Here is a 19,229-nt window from a genome sequence, read left to right as displayed (position 1 = left end):
ATCAAGACTACTGTTGAAAATGTACTTAGTTTTCATTTTTGCGATTTTCAATAATTATCTCTAATGTCAAGTCTCCTGTTAAGTAGAGCATATGGAGTAATGTTTATGTATTTTGGGGGAGGCTTAATCCTAAGCTAAAATGTAATGTGTTTTATAGGAATTTTGATTGAGGAAAACTGCCATTGTAGCAGGGTAGTAATGAGTTAAACCTTCCAAATACGGCTAATAATTTGAAGATAGAAAATGTTCTCTCTCCCCAGCAAACACCAAACAGCTGTCATATGATGAGGTTGTAAGTCAGTCTAGCCCTAGCAACTGCACTGTGTACTGTGGAGGGGTGACATCCGGACTGACAGGTATGGGAGTTTACTTGTGTGGAACCTTGAATCTAGCTTAATCTGAAAAGTTTCATATTTATAGGTTTTTAATAGTGTGAACTCTTTATGTTCTTTGTTTTTGTTTTCTAACAGAACAGCTAATGCGTCAGACTTTTTCTCCATTTGGACAAATAATGGAAATTCGAGTCTTCCCAGATAAAGGATATTCATTTGTTCGGTATGAGTAGTTTCTTTCAGTGCTTTTTTTCTTCAGAAATAAATTTGAACATTTAGTATAGTGGTTTTCTTTCTTTTTAAATATTTATTTCTTTATTTGTTTGTACAGTGTTCTGCCAGCATGTGTACCTACACGGCAGAAGAGGGCACCACATCTCATTCTAGACGGCTGTGAGCCACCATGTGGTTGCTAGGAATTGAACTCAGGACCTTTAGAAGAACAGAGAGTGCTCTTAACCTCCGAGCTATCTCTTCAGCTCTGTATAGTGGTTTTCTTAAGAATTTATTTTGGCTTGATCATTTGAGACCCAGCTCAAATGTATTTACTTGGATACACTAAAGCCAGAGACAGAAATGTCTTTAGTATATAGCTGTGTGCTCATTTTTCTTATTCACTCTTTATTGACAAGATCACACTGTGCTGCCCTGGATGGCCTCGAACTCACTTAGCACCACCTGCCTCTATCTTCCAAGTGCTGGGATAGTGCTACATACTGATACATTTTTGTAACTCCCTCTTTCCAGACCAATACCAACAAAGCATGCCTTCCATTAATGTATTTCCTATACTAGGTTTGGGGGCGCAGATCTATAATCTTAGCATTTGAGTGATTGATGATCAGAAGTTCAAGGTCAGCCTGGACTGCATGAGACCCTGTCTTTTCTTTTGTTTTCAAGACAGGGTTTCTCTGTGTAGCCTTGGCTGTCCTGGACTCGCTTTGTAGACCAGGCTGCCCTTGAACTCACAGAGATCTGCCTGTCTCTGCCACACTGAGTGCTGGGACCACCATGCCCAGCTTGAGACCCTGTCTTTTAAAAATTTTTTTAAAAAGGAAGAAAAAGAAAAATCTCCATAGCTGTAAGATCTTTGAAAAACATAGCAAAGGAAATATGCCACTTTTTTTTTTTGTTGGTAAGTGAGGATTATTTCGGAATCCTCCTCCCCCCCCCCCCAAGACAGGGTTCACCTGCCTCTGTTTCTCGAGTGCTGGGATTAAAGATGTGCTTAGAATCCTGTTTTTTGGGTTTTTTTTTCTCATAGTTGCTTTGCTTTTCTTCCCCCCCAAATGTTCAAACTTATTTATTTATTTTTCATTTTAAAAATAGTTTGTGTTCATAAATACTTAAAAGAATTTATATTGGTGATTCTTAATATTGTTTTCAATAGGTTCAATGCCCATGAAAGTGCAGCACATGCAATTGTTTCTGTTAACGGTACTACCATTGACGGGCATGTGGTGAAGTGCTATTGGGGCAAGGAGACTCTTGATGTGATGAATCCTGTGCAACAGGTGAGAGGGTCCTTGACTTTGGGATGGAATTGCAATTGCTGGGCTACTAATGAGGTTGCTTTAAAACGAAGCGTGTTGATGGAGCTTGTCCATGAGTTTCTAGCTCATGTCATGGTGTATAAGGGCTCTTCCTACGTGTACTATAGTCACGGAGGGGTGTGTCCCGGGTTGCCGTGGTGACACGATGAGTGTGTCCGCCTCAGTTGTCGTATTCTCACACAGTGAGTTTTAAAATGCTCCACCAAACCTAAGAGGGTATTAAATCTTTTCTTAATACTTGATCCATATATTCACATTGATTTGGAGAACTCAAAGCATGCTTGATCCTACTGAACAAAAAATAAATATAGAAATATATGTACACTTTTGTATTGCTGCTTTTTTTTTCCTAGGCAACTCTAGTCATCCAAACTCAACCCCACAGTGATTTCTATGAGGGCGTTATAAATGGAGCATAGAGGAGCCAGTGAGGAAAACCTTAAACCACACACACAGATTTCTAACGTTCCTACTCTAGAGGAAACAGTCCTCTACAGTTATGAGCACCAAGTTCAGTCTTTATCGTTAGTCTTTTGCCTGAGCCTTACAGAGACTGCTGTATAGAGCACCATATAGTTACAGCAGTACGATGGTACTTTTTCAGTGGTCTTCCGTGTGTGTATGAATGTGTGTGTGTGTGTGAGAGACAGAGACAGAGAGACAGAGAGACAGAGAGAGAGAGAGAGATGCTGGGGATTGAAATCCAGGCCTCACATAGATTTAGTAAGCACTTATTCTACCACTGAGCCTCATTCCCCCAGGCCTGTCCTATTATTCCAGTTGTGGTAATGGCCCTGTTCTTTGGCTGTGTGCTGTATTAAGACTGTATATTCAAAGAATTTCAAGTAATACTAACTTATCTGTAATTTTAATTGATAGCAAAATCAAATTGGATATCCACCAGCTTATGGCCAGTGGGGCCAGTGGTACGGAAATGCGCAACAGATTGGCCAGTATGTGCCTAATGGCTGGCAAGTGCCTGCCTATGGATTGTATGGCCAGCCGTGGGGCCAGCAGGGATTCAAGTAAGCACATTCACTCCTTCTTTTCTTTCCCTAGTTTGTTTGTTTGTTTGTTTGTTTTTTGTTTTTTGTTTTTTCGAGACAGGGTTTCTCTGTGTAGCCTTGGCCATCCTGGACTCACTTTGTAGACTAGGCTGGCCTTGAACTCACAGCAATCCTCCTGCCTCTGCCTCCCGAGTGCTGGGATTAAAGGCGTGCACCACCATGCCCGGCTCTTTCCCTATTTCTTTTTCCCCCCAAAACACAAGGTTTCTCTGTGTAACAGAGCCCTGGCTGTCCTAGGACCCAAAGAGATCTGCCTGCCTCTCCTCTTGAGTGCTGGGATTACAGGCGTGTGCCACCAAGCCCAGTTCTCTTTGCCTTCCTTAACCTTGGAAACTTCAGAAAGAAACTTTTAAGTATTGAGTAAATCCTGTGGTCTCAGTCTTAAGCATGATGAACACACACACACACACACACACACACACACACACACACACACACACACACACAGGTAAACGTTTGCCTGGAAAAGTTTTTATTTATTTGTGTAGCACATGTACCACTGTGTACTCATGGGGAAAACTTGGGGGAAGTTCTTTATTCTACCATATGCGTCCTGGGGATCGAACTCAGGTTGTCCAGCTTAGTGGCAAATACCTTGACCCAGTGAGCCATCTGTCCAGTTCCTATTTTTTGTTTTCTGAGACAGATGAAGCCCATGCTGGCCTTGAACTTTAATTCTACTGTTTTTGCTTCCCAATTATAGGAGTTCAACACCACACCCAACTTAGTCAACTTTCTAGTGAAAAGTACTTGATAGTGTCTAAGCCTTTCATATGACTGTAGTTCCTTATTTTGAATACACGTTTTTAAAATTAGTTTATTTATTTATTCATTAAATCCCAGATACACATATTTTTTAAGGATGTGTTTTATATTTGTGAGACTCTTGCCTGCATGTTTATCACCTGGTGCCTACAGTGGTCAGGAGACGGTTTGGAGTAAGAGATAGTTGTGAGCCACCACATGGCTATTGGGGATTGAACCTGGGTCCTCTACAAGAGCAACAAGTGCCCTTAACCCTTGAGCCAACTTTCAGCCCCTGGATATACAATCTTTACCCATTGAGAGCGACTCTTGCCACATAGGTACTAGCTGTCTAAAAACTTCCCTTTCTCTTGGTACATCTGCTCCTCTGTCAAAGAGTCTGCCCTCTGAGGTGAAAGGCTGCCCCAGGAGCTTTCCTGCAGGCTTCACCTTTCCCAAACCTACTTTATTTGGGGTTCTTCAAATGCTTATACCTTCCTTCCAACCTGCCTACCCTAGATAGGAGAGAAAGATTTAGGGGAACAGGAGGAGTAGACCTTGTTGTATTCAGTTCCTGGGAGCGATTCCCCGGGCATAGTTGGCAGGATTTCAGCAGACCAGCAATTCCACCAAAGTGGCTGCTGGAACCCAGAGCCCCTTCTCTAGGAGCCTCTCCAAGTGGAGCAGTAAACAGGCAAACAATACCAAGATGCAAAAAACCTCAGCCTCTTGTTTTGGGTTCGTATATTTATCTCTTCTCAGAGTCTATACTAGGATGTCTTTCAGCTGGCAAAAGCCACGCTCCTCCATTAAGTGGTTTCACTTCTAAGTGGATAAACATCACCTGTTCTCTCACAAGTCTGTTCCCCATCCCACACTTGGGATCAAAACAAAAATATGTTTATATCCACTACACTTAACTTTCCTCAAACTTTGTGGTCCTTCACTTGCACCATATAGGCTATTGGATAGCCTCCCAATATTTGCCAGTGTTACTTGTGACTGCCCATTTTATCAAGAGCATTTGAACAGCAAGTTTGGTTCCTCATTCCCAAGATAACCAGTGACTCACAGATGACATTTGTCTGTGATGATACAGAACTCTGGCATTAGCCCATCCTCTTCCTCCTGTTTTTCTGGTGTTTGCCAGTGCAGCTCTGTCCGTGCTTACATGTCCCTGAACTTTCCTCAGGCCCTGGTCTTCCCTGTGAGTAGATGAAATGAAGGAGAAATAACAGTACTTTGATACATTCATTGGGCTTCTTTTTTCCTTTATAAAAGGTTTATTATACATTGTTATGTCATAGGCCTTATATACCCTAAATGGTACCATTTTATTTACATTTCTAAAAAATAAACTAGGATTATAAGTATATTATATCAAGATATACTGTAGGGCAATCAAGGTGGCACATACCTTTAATCCCACTTGGGAAGCAGAGACTGGTGCAGGAGGCAAGCCTGGTCTACATTTCAGGCCAGCTTAGGCTACCTAGACCCTTTTTTAAAAAAAGAAAAGAAGAAAGATATGTGTATGTTTCAGATTTAAAATATTGTGTAAAGGAGCTGGAGCTGGGAAGATGGCTAACAATTAAGATCACGTGCTGTTCCTGCACAGGACCAGACTTCAGTTCTCAAGCTCTCAGCCATCTGTACCTCTAGTCCCAGGAGATCCAGTACCCCTACATACACGCAGGCAAAAACTCAAGTACATAAACGTACTTTTTTTTTTTTAACTTAGTTTTATTGGTATGTAGGTGTCAGTGCCTTGGAACTGGAGGTACAGACAGTTGTGAGCTGTAATGTGGGTGCTGGGAATTGAACCCAGGTCCTTTGGAAGAGCAGATAGTGCTCTTAACCACTAAGCCATCTCTCCAGCCCCCATAAAAGTAAATCTTAATGAAGAGTAAATAAACCCTTAAGAAATACTTTTTTTATACAAAGCGAGTCAAGGCTACACCATCTTGAAAAACCAAAAAAAGAAACACTTTTTTTGTTATCGTTTTTGTTTTGTTGAGACAGGGCTTCTCTGTGTAGCCGTGGGACTCCCTTTGTAGACCAGGCTAGCCTAGAATTCACAGTGATCCACCTTCTCTTCCTCCCGAGTGCTGGGATTAAAGGTATGCGCCACCACACCCGGCTAAGAAATACTTTTTAAAAAACTACTTTCTAGTTTTCCTTGAGTTTTTGTGTTTTGTTTTGTTTTGTTTTGTTTTGTTTGAGACAGGAATTCTCTGTGTAGCCCTGGCTGTTCTGGAACTCTGTATGTAGACCAGGCAGCCTCAAACTCACAAAGACTTACCCGCTTCTGCTGCCTGCATGCTGCAAACAAAGGGAGTGGCGTCGTCAGTGTCCATCTAGCCTAAGTGGAGTGAGCTTCTGAGTTCAAAGGAATGAATGTTTATAGATAATAAGTATTTTCTTGGCTGTGATTTCTAGAAAATTTTTCTAGAAAAATATCCAGGCTGGCCGTGGTGGTACACGCCTTTAATCCCAGTAGGCAAAGGCAGGTGTATCTCTGAGTTGAGTGACAGCCTGGTCTACAAAGTGAGTTCCAGGACAGCCAAGGCTACACAGAGAAACCCTGTCTCAACAAATGAAATAGAAAAAGCATGTTTTTGTGCATGTGTTACTCACTCTTGGCCTGACACTGTTTTAACAATGGATTCCCCTCCCCTCTGCTTCTCTTGCTTTTTGTAACAGTCAGACCCAGTCTTCTCCACCGTGGATGGGACCCAATTACAGTGTGCAGCCACCTCAAGGGCAGAATGGCAATATGCTGCCTAATCAGCCTGCTGGATATCGCGTGGCCGGGTATGAAACCCAGTGAAAATAGACCACAGAATGGAAGCCAGTGGCTTGAAGCCACAGGGAGGGTAGGAAAGCTGTTGTTTACTTAAAGATTTATCAAATCAGTCAGTACAAATGCCAGATACAATGTATTTATTTAAAAGATTCATTTTTTAATCATGAAATTACTTTTCATCCACAGTTTTAAAAAGAAATAAGATAGTGGATGTCTGCCAATTTTTGCCTTCATTATCTTTTTTGATAAGGTTTCTCAGATCCTTGTTTCAAAGACAAATGCAGGGGTTGCTGCCACTTTAAAAAAAATAAGAGGCAGAAAATTGCACAATGTTGAACTTTTTTCCACTAAAGTAGTGTGCAGTTTTAGTTTGCATTCCTGATTTTTAAAACATGTAATATAGATGTAAAAAAAAAAAAGCCAAACTTGTGCAAAGTCTAGAAGTTCTTTATGACTTTCAGCTTATGCACAATCTGTGTTAGGTTTTAAAAGTAGGCATTGTGTGAGCTGTACCATCTCCACTGTTATCCCTTTGGAATTTTTAAATGTAAATTATTAGTTTATATCATTTTGTATTTACATTTTTCATAAATTTGTCCTGCCTTATGAAAATTCTGTAAAATATTCTTAAATGAAAAAAAATGATGTTCACTTAGATTGAAAACTTTTCTCAGATGGACTGATAATTGCATTCATCTTGTTTTTATATGAGAAGGTGCCTCAAGGATTCCCTGTTGAATTTGTTTAAAAGGATTTTTATCTTCTGTGATAAACTTTGCCATGTACTAGGAACTAGAAAAACAAGAAACTTGTTACTAAAGAGAATCTGCAATGTGATTAAGTCCTCACAAACATCAGTTTCATGTGTCAGCGTCTACGTTTACATGTATTGTTTTCTAAGATATTTCAGCAAGTAATATTTTGTAGTTAGCAAACTTTGTCATTTCATTCTTAAAGGTGTCGTGAAGTGTAGACGTGAGAAAGGCTTTACGTTTGCATGTGAATATCACATACATACTTTGGTAGTCTTTGATTCAAACTCATCTACTCTTGTTTTTCAAGAATTTCGAGACACAAAGATGTATGTAAAGGAATATATTAATTTGATGCTTTCTAGTTAGATTTGCTTTAAAAAAGTAAATCCACTTTAATATGTATAAATGATAGCTGTGAAACTGTAGAATATTCCTCTGTCAGGCTTGGGATTCATTAAGAACTCCAAAACTAGCCTGAAGGACCAGGTGGGCAAAACATTTTTTAAATATTCAGAGGCCAAAATATGAACAAATAAAACTCTTAAAAATCCTACCTCCTTAAATAGCCTTTGAGGAAGAGGTTCCTCAGCATAGGCACGGCTTTGGTTCTTTGGTACCCGATATCTTGGAGCTCCCACATTATTATTTTTGAGGTTTGCTCTTTGCTGGCGTTACTCTAGCCTTGGGGTTTCTAGTATATTTCAGAGTCTCTTGGTTTGGTTTGGTTTCAGTGATGACCATAACCTCCTCCTTGACAACAGAGAGGAAGGAGCCCCTGTGAATTGTGGGTTTTGAGACCTGCAGAGAGCTCCCAGCATTTTACTTAGGCCTGTGGAATTGGAAGCATTTCCTGGCCTGTATCTTCCAGGTAGGAGCACATGACTCTAACCTGTTTCCTAAGCCAGTCCCTTGTAAAACAGCCCAGGAAGACAGCTTGAAAATGTGTACTTCTCTGGAGCTCAGTTCTATGCAGTTGTGCTAATGTTTCAGTAAGTCACTGTGTATTTTTAAGTACTAATACATTGAAATTTGCTTTATGAAAGATGAATAAATTTTTTAAATATTTGGAAATTTTATTTCTTTGTAAACTTCTACAGATCAGGATAGGCAATAAAAGCAGCTTAAATGCAATACTAGAAATGAAAAAAAACAAACACACAAACAGAAGCCTACACATCAGGGAGCTATTTTAGTTTTCTCTGGATTTGTTTCTATTCTGGCATCTTCAGTATTTTTCTCTGTTTAAGAATTTTACTTCTTTTGCAACTTTAGGTTGGAGGATCTTTTGGGCACAAGTTACTTTGTGCAGCAGTGTAGTTTCTTTCGACTCCTTCAAGTACTAAAGACTTTTATTCACAGCATGTTCTTACTACACAGATCTTAAAATTCATGTTGATTTTGCTGTTGAGCAATTAGTAGTGCTGTGTTCCTGATAAAAGACTGACATTTTAGGAACGTAACTGGTGTTGGTTTACATTTCAATGTTGAATCATTTAAATCCTTTCTCAACCTAAAACACTTCATCCTGGTATAAATATCAGGTAAGGAAATGAAGGTTTTTTAAAAATGAAATTTTTTGCAATATGCATTCGGGTTTTACTCTCTGGTACTGTAAAGAACCTGAGTGACTCTCAATGGGTCATGGAGCCAGTATTCTTTATCCTGACTGTTTGGATATTAAAATTCCTTTATGTTTTCTATGACCTGTGGGATCTTTTTTGTAGTGGTTATTGTGTGTGAGGTATTTTTTCCTGGTGTGCTCATGTTGTTAACGCTCACTGAGGTGTTTCTTAAGAGTTCTTTCACCTTATCCCAGAAACCTTGGTCTGTGTAAGTTTGGTCTTCCTGTTGAAAATAAGGCTCACTGCCCAGATTTTCCCTCTCTCGTGTTACCCCTGTGCTCACCTTTTAGGTTGTGCTGGAGTTCCTTTCCATCTACCTATGTGATGCTGAGATTATATAGTTCAGTTAGAGAAACAAAAAGTGTTCATAGGAAATTTTTTAAAGCAAACCTTTTAAATGAGTGATGATTTCTAAAAACTATTATTTATTGGCCTAGTGACCTGGCTTAGCAGATAAGGGTGACTGCCACCAAGCCTAATGGCCTGATTTTGATCTCTGGAATGCACTTGCTGGAAGTAGAGAACTCATAAGTTAATATCATGTGTATCATATATGTGTGTGCTTGTGGGTACATGTGCTGGTGGATGCAGAAGAGAAGGTGTTGAGTTCCTGGAGCTGGAGATACAGGTGGTTGGGAGCTGCTTCATGTTGGTGCTAGGAGTTGAATTATTTAAGAACATTACATGCTCTCAACCATGGAGCCTTCTTCCTAACTTCACTTTTTTGTTTGGTTGTTTGGTTATTTGATTGGTCTGGTTTTTTGATTTTTTTTGAGACAGGGTTTCTCTGTGTAACTGCTCTGCCTGTCCTGGACTTTCTGTGTAGACCAGGCTGGTCTTGAACTCGCAGAGATCCGCCTGCTTCTGCCTCCCAGGTGCTGGGATTAAAGGCGTGTGCCACCACAGCTGGCATCTTTTCTGTTTTTTTTTGTTTTTGTTTTTGTTTTTGTTTTTTGTTTTTGTTTTGTTTTGGTTTTTTTTCTTCTCTTTTTTTTTGAGATAGGGTCTCACTGTATAGCTCTGGCTTAGTTGGAACTCAGAGATCTGCCTACCTCTGCTTTTGAGTGCTGGGATTAAAGGCCTGGCTTAATTACTGTTCCACTGCTGTGAAAAGACACCATGACTAAGGCAACTTATAACACAAAACATTTTATTGGAGCTCGCTTATAGAGGATTAAATTCATTATCATCATAGCTAAGAGTGGCGGCAGGCAGGCATGGTGCTGGAGCAGACAGTGACAGGTAAAGGGCCTTGTCAGCCTTATAACCCATTCCCAAAGTCACACCTCCAATAAGACCACACCTATTCCTAAGCAGTTAACCAACGAAACCAAACAGCCAAATGTGTGAGCCTACAGGGACTAGTCTCATTCAGGCTGATGCAGTCACTGTAGTCTGACTAGTATTTTTAAGGTTTGACAAACATCCTCTATAACCTTGAGTTTTTGGTCTTCTTTGGTTTTTTGAGACAAGGTTTCTCTGGGTAGCCTTGGCTGTCCTGGACTGGCTTTGTGGACCAGGCTGGCCTTGAACTCACAGAGATCTACCTGCCTCTGCCTCCCCAGTGCTGGGAATAAAGACGTGCACCACCACAGCGGGAAAGCTTTCTTTCTTAATGAAATGAAGACATTGCAGCTGAGCAGGATTTTCTCTTTTTGCTTTGAGACATTAGTCATGTGACTTTATGGTAAAAGGTCATCTGCTTTTTAGCCAGGCATAGTAGGAGATGCTTGTAACCACAGCATTCAGGAACTTGAGGCAGGAGAATGGCCATGATTTCTAGATCTGGACTCCATGGGCACATATGTACCTGCACATATGTATGCATAGCCACATATGCATGCACATAAACTGTTTTTCTTTTTCTGTTAGGTTTTAAATTATGTTTCTATCAGGGGAGGGTTGGGGGAGGGCTGGAGAGATGGCTCAGTGGTTAAGAGCACTGGCTGCTCTTCCAAGGGACCTTGGTTCAAACTAATCCATATGGTGGCTTTCAGGGAATCCAACACCCTCTTTTTTACCTCTGCAGGGCATGCAGATGGTGTGTAGGCATACATGCAGCCAAAACACCCATACACATAAAATTTGGGGGTAGGGGAGAAAAGAAATGGGTATTAAAAGCTAGGCATGGTGTTGCATACCTGTAACCCTAGCAGTCAAGAAGCTGAGTCAGGAGTCTCTGTTCAGACTTTTGTTGTTGGTTGGGTTTTTTGTTTGTTTGTTTGGTTGGTTGGCTGGTTTTGGTTTGTTTATTTATTTATTTATTTTGGTTTGGTTTAGTTTTTTGAGACAGGTTTTTAGTTTTTTTTGTTTTTGTTTTTAAAGGAATTTGTTTTGGAAGGAATTACAGCCTTTTTTTTTTTTTAGCCTTGTTCTTATACTTGCAGTATACTTTGTATATGCTGTTACTAGAAAAACATCTTTCCATGGGTTTCTCAAAAAGCAGAGAAGTGTCCTTCAGCCCTCACGTAGATCTCCATGCCCTGCGCTATACAGTCCTGTGGATCAAAGGCAGGCACACTGTGCGTGCTAAACAAAGACCCTACAAAGTGAGCTGCATCCTAGCCTTTGTGGCATGTGTTTGTTGGGGGCTTTTCTTCAGGGACCCTCTAGGTAGGTTTTGCTTTCATGCATCTTTCTACAAGTGCTCTTCACTACTGAGTATTTATTCCTCTTTGAAAGTTGACTTAACAGCTGGGCATGGTGGCCTTTAATCCCAGCACTCAGGAGTTAGAGGCAGGCGGATCTCTGTGAGTTTGAGGCCAGCCTACAAAGTGAGTCCAGGACAGCCAGGGCTGGGTAGAACCAAGAAAGGAAGGAAGAAAGAAAGCAAGCAAGCTAGCTAGCTTACCTTTAAGCAAGTTCTAGCAGGAGTATGAAAGAGAGGTGCGTGCTGGACGTGGTGGTGCACACCTGCGAGCGGCAGGCAGATCTCGGTGACTTCGAGGCCATCCTGGTCTACAAAACAAGTTCTACAATAGCCAAGGCTACACAGAGAAACCTTGTCTTGAAAAAAAGAAAGAAAGGAAAGAAAGGCAGGTGCTGCCATAGCCCGAGGGATTGAACCTTACTGGGATTGCAAAAGAATGAAGACAGACATGTGCACAGAGAAGCTGGACTGACGCAGAGACCTCAGCACCCCACAGCTCGGGATGCTTATTATTAGATGCAGTTGAACGGAAAGGCAGGGTTATGGCATACACGGGGAATCAAGGAGAGAGGTTTAGCCAATCTTATAAATATGGGGTGGGGGTCACTGTACCTGTAGTGTACATTTTCTGTGCACACTGTCGCCATTTACGCGCAGATCCCCAAGGAAGGCTTTGCTAGCCCTCTAAGCCTCACTTGGAGAGATAGCTTTGCCATTTTTCTGTGGGTCTGTGGCTGGAACCCTGACATAACCATGGCAACAGGTCACACCCCCAGGGCTGCCTCCATTCCCTGAAGGGAGGGAACTTCTCCAGGTTTCATAGGTCTTTCCTATTTTGGTACAATAATGAATTCTTCTTTTGTTTTTTAAGACAGGGTCTCTCTATGTAGTCCTGGCTGCCTGGAATTTACTCTGTAGAGCAGGCTTGCCTCAAACTCAGTGAGTGATCTGCCTATCTGCTTCAAGTACTGGGATTAGCCAGGAAGCAGAGGCAGGTGGATCGCTGTGAGTTCAAGGCCAGCCTGGTCTACAAAGTTAGTCCAAGACAGCCAAAGCTACACAGAGAAACCCTGTCTGGAAAAGAGTTGGGGGTGGGGGAGTGCTGGGATTAAAGATGTGTACTACCATGTCAGGCTTTCAGTAATGAATTTTTTTGTTTTTTTGTTGGTTGGTTGGTTGGTTTGGTTTTTCAAGACAGAGTTTCTCTGTATAGCCTTAACTGTCCTGGACTCACTTTGTAGACCAGGCTGGCCTTGAACTCACAGCGATCCTCCTGCCTCTGCCTCCTGAGTGCTGGGATTAAAGGCGTGCGCCACCACCCAGCTCAGTAATGAATTCCTAAAGAAGGAGGTTGAGGATGAAGGCTATGGAGGGTGGCTCAGCAGTTAAGAGCACTTGTTCTTGGAAAAAAACTTTGATTTGATTCTCAGCGCCTATGTGGCAATATAGCACAATCTGCTTACTCCTGTTTCAGGGAATCTGATGGCCTCTGCAGGCCCTACAAGCTTGTGCACTTGAACTTGCAGGCAGAACACTCATGTAAAATAAGACAGTTAATCCCAAACCAAAAGGGACTGGAGTCTAAAGATCAAGGGTAGGAATCCTTGTTTAGCATGTTTGGCGTCCTGAGTTCACTCCTTGGCTCCCTCATCCTCTACACAAAGGGATCCAGCTTCTGTCTTCCAATTTGATTCCTAAAATGTGTGTCTGGACCCCTGGGCCTGACTTTGCACCACCTCTGTCTGTTCCCACATTGGCTCAGCCCTCACACATTGGCCTGGGCTACATTTAACTGTTTCAAATGATACATAGGAGACAACTGAAACTACAAGACTTGCAATGTCTATGATAGTTTAGCTTTTACCCAGAATCCCATCTTTATTCTCCCATAAACCCTTCAGTGCCACACTGACGTGTTTCTGCATGAACAATTTGTTATCAGGCAGGAGGCAGAGATCAAGGGAAATGTTGGGGCTGGAGAGCTGGGTCAGCTGGTAAGAGCACTTGGTTCCAAGCAGCCAAGTAGTGAGTGGCTCACAGCCATCTGTAATTCCAGTTCCAGGTGACCCGATGCCCTCTCTGTCATCAGCGAGCACCAGGTGTGTATGTGCAGGCACACACCCATCTACAGTTTTAAAAAATGTTTTAACTTTACGGGAAATGGTAAAAGATTTGTTAACTAATAAAGGTTGGATCAAAGTAAACATTGGCTAATGATCAATGGGCAGACAGTAGTCAAAGACGTGTAGGAGACAGAGCAGGGAGAGAAGTAAAGAGAAGGTAAAGGAAACACTTGCAGCCACAGCCGAGTTCCTGATCCTTTGAAAGAGCCCACTTACCAAGGAAAAGAAATATGCTGGCCTGGGAGGAAACACCAGAAGTGGAGAAGCATTCCACTAGGTAGGTAGGCAGCTGGGCTTGCCAGATCCCAACGGACATACAGCACAATGCATGGCTTCACTGGACATCCTGGGGGGGCGTGTTGTTCTTGTTGCTGTTGCTGGGTTTTGTTCTGTTTGTTTATTGTATGAGTGCTTTATCTGCAGAAGAGGGCATCAGATCACATTATAGATGGTTGTGAGCCACCATGTGGTTGCTGGGAATTGGACTCAGGACCTCTGGAAGAGCAGACGGCACTCTTAACTACTGAGCCATCTCTCCAGCCCGCTTTGTGGTTGTTGTTGTTGTTTTGTTTTGTTTTGAGACAGGGTTTCTCTGTGTAGCCCTGGCTGTCCTGGACTCACTTTGTAGACCAGGCTGGCCTCGAACTCACAGCGAACTCACTGCCTCCCAAGTGCTGGGATTGAAGACGTGCACCACCATGCCTGGCCTGTATTTTATAGAAGTTGGAAAGAGTTGTAAGCTAGCACAGCCAGGGGCTTCAGGAAATCTACAGAGGGGAGAGCATGGTGTGAGGATTCAGCTAGCTGGTTCTTAAGGACAGGGAGGTGACCATTACAGGGCCTTTCATGAAGCACTGTGGGAGAGAAACAACACCCCAAAAGGGCGTGTCTGCCTCCCTCTATTGACAGCCTGATACTGAATGGGGCAAAGAAGAAACACTCCCCAATACCAGGCCGAGAAATGTGGGTTGGGGGCTCTTGGTCATCACTTGAGCAGATTGCTAGAAACTAATTAAACAACGTAAATGTTTTTAAACGAAACAACAAATGAAAATTGTGAAGAGTGGGAACATCTCTTCTTTAGCTCCTCCCTCCAATCTCTGAAACAATACTAGAGAAATTGATCCCAGAAAAGACCATTTCTTCAACCGAGAAGAGTGAGATTTGGCCAGAGTAAATCAGTCTACAGAGCTACCAACACACAAACTTCACCAAAAGCAACATTGCTCTCTGGAGATAACTGAAAAGTTACTGAAAAACTTAGATTTATTCTGTATGATTCTGACGAACGACCAGGCAGTAGTGGCACATACCTTTAACCACAGCACTTGGGGGACAGAGGCAGGTAGATCTCTGAGTTCAAGGTCAGTCTCGTTTTCAGATCGAGAAACAGGAAACCCAGGGCTACACAGGGAAATCCCAGTCCCCCCGTTCCCAAAACCAAAATCCGATTCTGAAGAACGAATACACAAAAAGCCTATTTCGGCTGATTCCAAGGGTGGAGCGTTCAAATACTGTGCAAGTACCAAAGGAAAGAACCAATCAAGTGAAAGACTTGTCACAAACGGGAAACCAGCTGTTTCTGCTAATGAAGTAAAGCAGATCAGATGAGATTTGCTTCCCTTTCTAGAACTGTTTTCAGTAGAGTTCTGGCTCGAAGTAACTGGGACCCCAGGAAAGCCCTGTAGGTATTTTCTGTATGTACCTCTAGGTCAAGCTAAGGTGATTACGAATGTGTGACAGTACCTAGAGCCTTCGGTGCAGCTGCTACCTCTAGAGCCCGTCCCAAAGAAAGCACTTTCCGCTGAGGACACTACAAGTCCCGTCGTGCCACTCCAGTGGAGGTGGGTGGGCCCTTGACGCATGTTGGCCGCCCTGACCAATAGCGACTGTCGTTACAACGAACACTTTGGCTGCGTTTGTACAAGGCCTCGGTAGGTAAAAAGTAACGCGGCGAGGGTGGTCGCCAGCGAGAGGTCCCGGAGGGTGCGAGGCAGGTAAGGGGGCGTGTGGGCGAGTCCAGGCAGCGGGGGGCCGCGGCCTGCAGCGGGAGCCGAGGCCGAGAACGTGTTCCTAGAACTGTGTGTCGAGGCGGTGGCACTTAGTCTGGCTTCTCACTTGCCAACGGAAGTGAGAGTCACGCTGAGGATGCCGGGAGGCCAGTCGCAGGGGAAGTGCGTTTTGCAGCCGTCCGTTCCCGGAAGCCGCTCTTAGGCGCGCTCTCCTAAACAACATAGCGGGACTGGCCGGGACTTAAGTCTGACAGCGAGCAGGCTGATTCCACGTTCAGTAAAGGCCCGCGGGCTGTGACGCTTAGATCCAGCCCTACAGCTTCATTCCTAAAATGGGTAAATAGCATCTCCACAGGACTCCTGGAGTAGTTCCTTCTCGCCTGGGGCGCTCTTCACACGCCCAAAACAGCTCTGCGGCCAGATGGAACCAGGGGGAAACCTACTGCATCCCGGGTTCCCTCTTCCAGCGCCAGGCGCTGTTCATCCTCTTGCTGAGGAGAGACGACCATCCGGAGACCCTTCAGGTTTCCAACGCAGCTCCTTCACAAATCGCGTTCCTTGTGTATCCTTTTAAGACAGTCTGCAAGCCGGCCCAGGTGGCGCTGCCTGTCATCCCAGCACTCGGGAGGCAGAGGCTAGAGGCTTTCTACCTGCATAGCCTGGCTCAAAAACAAAACAGCAAGCTGGGCGTGGTGGCAAGGTCCTTTAATTCCAGAACTCTAGAGGCAGAGTCTCTTGAGTTCGAAGCTAGCCTCGTCTACTCCATGACAACGAGGCCTATACTGAGAAACCCTGTCTCAAAAAACAACAAAACAAGAAAAACTCTGTAATGGGTTGTAGTAGTACGTTTTCAAATTCCAACAGAAAAAAAAATGAAGTGTAAATCTCCATTTCTTAGGTCTCAAAGCACTGCTAAGGGAATAGACATCTATACTGAGTTCTTAAAAATCTTTTTTTTAAAGTGTGTGTGTGTGTGTGTGTTCCCAGTAGACTAGAGGGGTTGGATTTCCTGGGTGAGGAATTATGGGCAATTTTGTGAACCCTGATGTCGGTACTTAGAACCAAGCTTAGGGCCAGGCGGTGGGGGCATCTGCTTTTAATCCCAGCACTTGGGAGGCAGAGGCAGGCAGATCTCTGTGAGTTGGAGGATAGCCTGGCCTACACAGAGAAACCCTATCTCAAAACAAACAAACAAAAAAGCTTGTGTCCTTTAGAAAAGCTCTTAACCACGGAACCATCTCTCCAACCTTGTCCACCACCTCCACCACCCCCACTTAGTTTCTTTTCAAAACCAAAAATAGCATACACAAAGCACTACACTTTTTTTCACTCCCCAATATATGTTAATACTTACTGGTACACAGATCTCACTTGTTTTTAGTTGCTTGACAGTAGCATACTAATTAGTTATACTGTGCTCAGTTCTTTACTGAAAGTTTCTTCCCTATTCTGCAGTTATGAAGTCTCACAAGGGGGATCTCTGATTTGGATGCCGGTCTAGTCTACATATAGAGTTCAGACCCTATCTCCAAAAAAAGGGCGTGATTTAGAGTGCATACAAAGTATCTGAGTTCAGCCCCCAGCACCTGTGTCTGGTAGCTGTCAACCGCCTGTAACTATAGCTCAGAGGCATCCAGTGCACCTGTCCTCCATGAGCGCCTGTGCTCATATGCACATAGCCTGACACAGGCACACATACACATGTGATTAAAAATCAAAATACACATATAAATCATGATGTCATAGAAGGAAAATTGCTATGGCAAAGCGTTTATTATAAACATTTTATTTATATCCTTTCCAATATAGTCTTGTGAGATGAAGGTCCAGTAACAGTGTAACAAGAACACATTCAGTTACTATGCAATAGCTTTCATCTCATATTACTTTACTGAAATTTTACTTTGTGGTTTGCTTGTTTTGTAGTGCTGAGGATTAAACTCCCAACCTTAAATATGTTGACAAGTACTCTACCTCTGAGCTTCATTTCTAGTCTTTGTAACTATTATAAAGTCCTTTCTGCTCTTTTCTGATAGGTTTTGGGTTTTTTGTTTGTTTGTTTGTTTGTTGTTTTTTGAGACAGAGTTTCTCTATGTAGTACTGGCTGATCTGGAACTCCCTCTGTAGTCCAGGCTGGCATCCAAATTACAGCAATCCCCTGTACCTGTGCCTGTGCCTGTGCCTGCTTCAGCCTCCAGAGTGCTGAGATTAAAAGCACTTTCTGTTTCTTTTTTGTTTGTTTGTTTGTTTGTTTGTTTGTTTTTGGGGGGGTTGAGACAGGGTTTCTCTGTATAGCCTTGAGTATCCTGGACTTGCCCTGTAGACCAGGCTGGCCTTAAACTCATAGCGATCCACCTGCCTCTGCCTCCCAAGTGCTGGGATTAAAGGTGTGCGCCACCACCACTCAGCAAGGCACCTTTTCTGAAAAGATGTATTTCTTTTTATTTTATGTGTCTGGCTCAACAAAATGAGTTCAGGACAGCCAAGGCTACAGGGACAAACCCTGTCTTGGGGGTGGGGGAAGCACTTGCTGCTCCTTCTTAGAAGCCTGGTTTGGTTCCCAGTACCTATGTGGCGGCTCACAACTGTCCACAACTCCAGTTCTAGAGGACCTGGTACCCTCTTCTGACTTCTATAGGAACCAGGGATGCAATTGGTGCATAGATATACATGAAGGCCAAATAAGCACTCATATACATAAAAATGAATTTTAAGCTTTTCAATGAAAGCTGGGCAGTAGTAGTGCACACCTATAATCCCAGCATTTGGGAGGGAGAGGCAAGTGGATCTTTGTGAGTTCAAAGAAAGCTTGGTCTACAGAGTGAGTTCTAAAACAGCCAGGGCTACACAGAAAAGCTCTGTCTTGGAAATAAGACAATGTTTTTTTGATGAAAAATAAAAATAAGGCACTTAAAAATATTCTTTAGGGAAGGCAGGTGTTTGACCAGTTCTATACTGTGGCTGGTGCGCCTGTCAACCCTGTGTAATAGCATTACTGTTGCTTACTGCTTCCTTGTTGAAAGTGTAAAATGTTAAATTTCCATAGCAATATCTGACAAACATTTCTTAAATATTGTTAAGAATGTAGATGTGGACCCTGGCAGGGCTGGCTTGTGGCGCTGTGGTGCTGCGGACTAGCCCCCACGACTTCACGTGAGCTGAGCTGTGCTCTGCTACTGAGCCGTCCCAGCCTCTAGTCTTCCTGTTTCTGGGTAGAAGGGTCCATCTTTGTCGTCTGACAGCTACCCTTCTCTCGTTTTGCTTTAGGCTGCCAAGCCGTCTTCCCAGGGGAGCTAGAATCTGACTGGAACCCTGAGCAAGAGCTTTACCAGGGAGAAATGGAATGTCTGCATTGTTGCGTCAAAGTTCAGCCTTCAGAAGACTAGGCCAAGTGGCTCATAGCACCTCAGATGAGCATGCCTGTCTTTGTGCGGTCTGATCATCACAAACTAATGAAACGCATGTTGGGTCTTATGAACACAGGTTCCACGGTCCTCCAGGTGCCCTGGCAGCTAGTACAGGTAGGCCTGGAAGGGACTGGGCTGGGCTTCAGGGGCCAGCAGAA

The 19,229-nt window shown here is 43.2% G+C and overlaps 2 protein-coding genes across 9 annotated transcripts in view; both read left to right on the top strand.

The window, feature by feature from the left end:
* TIA1 (TIA1 cytotoxic granule associated RNA binding protein) overlaps positions 1-8,960 on the top strand; it is a 31,100-nt gene extending 22,140 nt beyond the window's left edge. For 5 of the 6 annotated variants that reach the window (XM_084766020.1, XM_084766019.1, XM_084766021.1 and 2 more), the window contains 5 exons: positions 261-356; positions 471-555; positions 1,723-1,846; positions 2,765-2,910; positions 6,400-8,960. In XM_084766020.1, coding sequence (XP_084622146.1) covers positions 261-356; positions 471-555; positions 1,723-1,846; positions 2,765-2,910; positions 6,400-6,526 — 578 coding nt within the window. In that variant the 3' untranslated portion in view covers positions 6,527-8,960. The remainder of the gene's footprint in view (positions 1-260; positions 357-470; positions 556-1,722; positions 1,847-2,764; positions 2,911-6,399) is intronic. The other variant, XM_084766024.1, reaches the window with a different exon arrangement.
* Positions 8,961-15,472: 6,512 nt separating this feature from the next.
* LOC311588424 (uncharacterized protein C2orf42 homolog) overlaps positions 15,473-19,229 on the top strand; it is a 33,424-nt gene continuing 29,667 nt past the window's right edge. The window contains exons 1-2 of one of the 3 annotated variants that reach the window (XM_084766018.1): positions 15,473-15,586; positions 18,932-19,185. The gene's annotated coding sequence lies outside the window, so the exon portion shown is untranslated. Of the gene's footprint in view, positions 15,650-15,832; positions 16,001-18,931; positions 19,186-19,229 lie in introns of those variants that run through there. The other 2 variants (XM_084766017.1, XM_084766016.1) reach the window with 2 other exon arrangements.

Source organism: Acomys minous (genome assembly GCF_964271855.1).
Source record: "Acomys minous genome assembly, chromosome: 17".
Classification (NCBI taxonomy): Eukaryota; Metazoa; Chordata; class Mammalia; order Rodentia; family Muridae; genus Acomys; species Acomys minous.
Note: the sequence above shows the minus strand (reverse complement) of the source record. Positions and strands in the feature narration are given on the sequence as shown.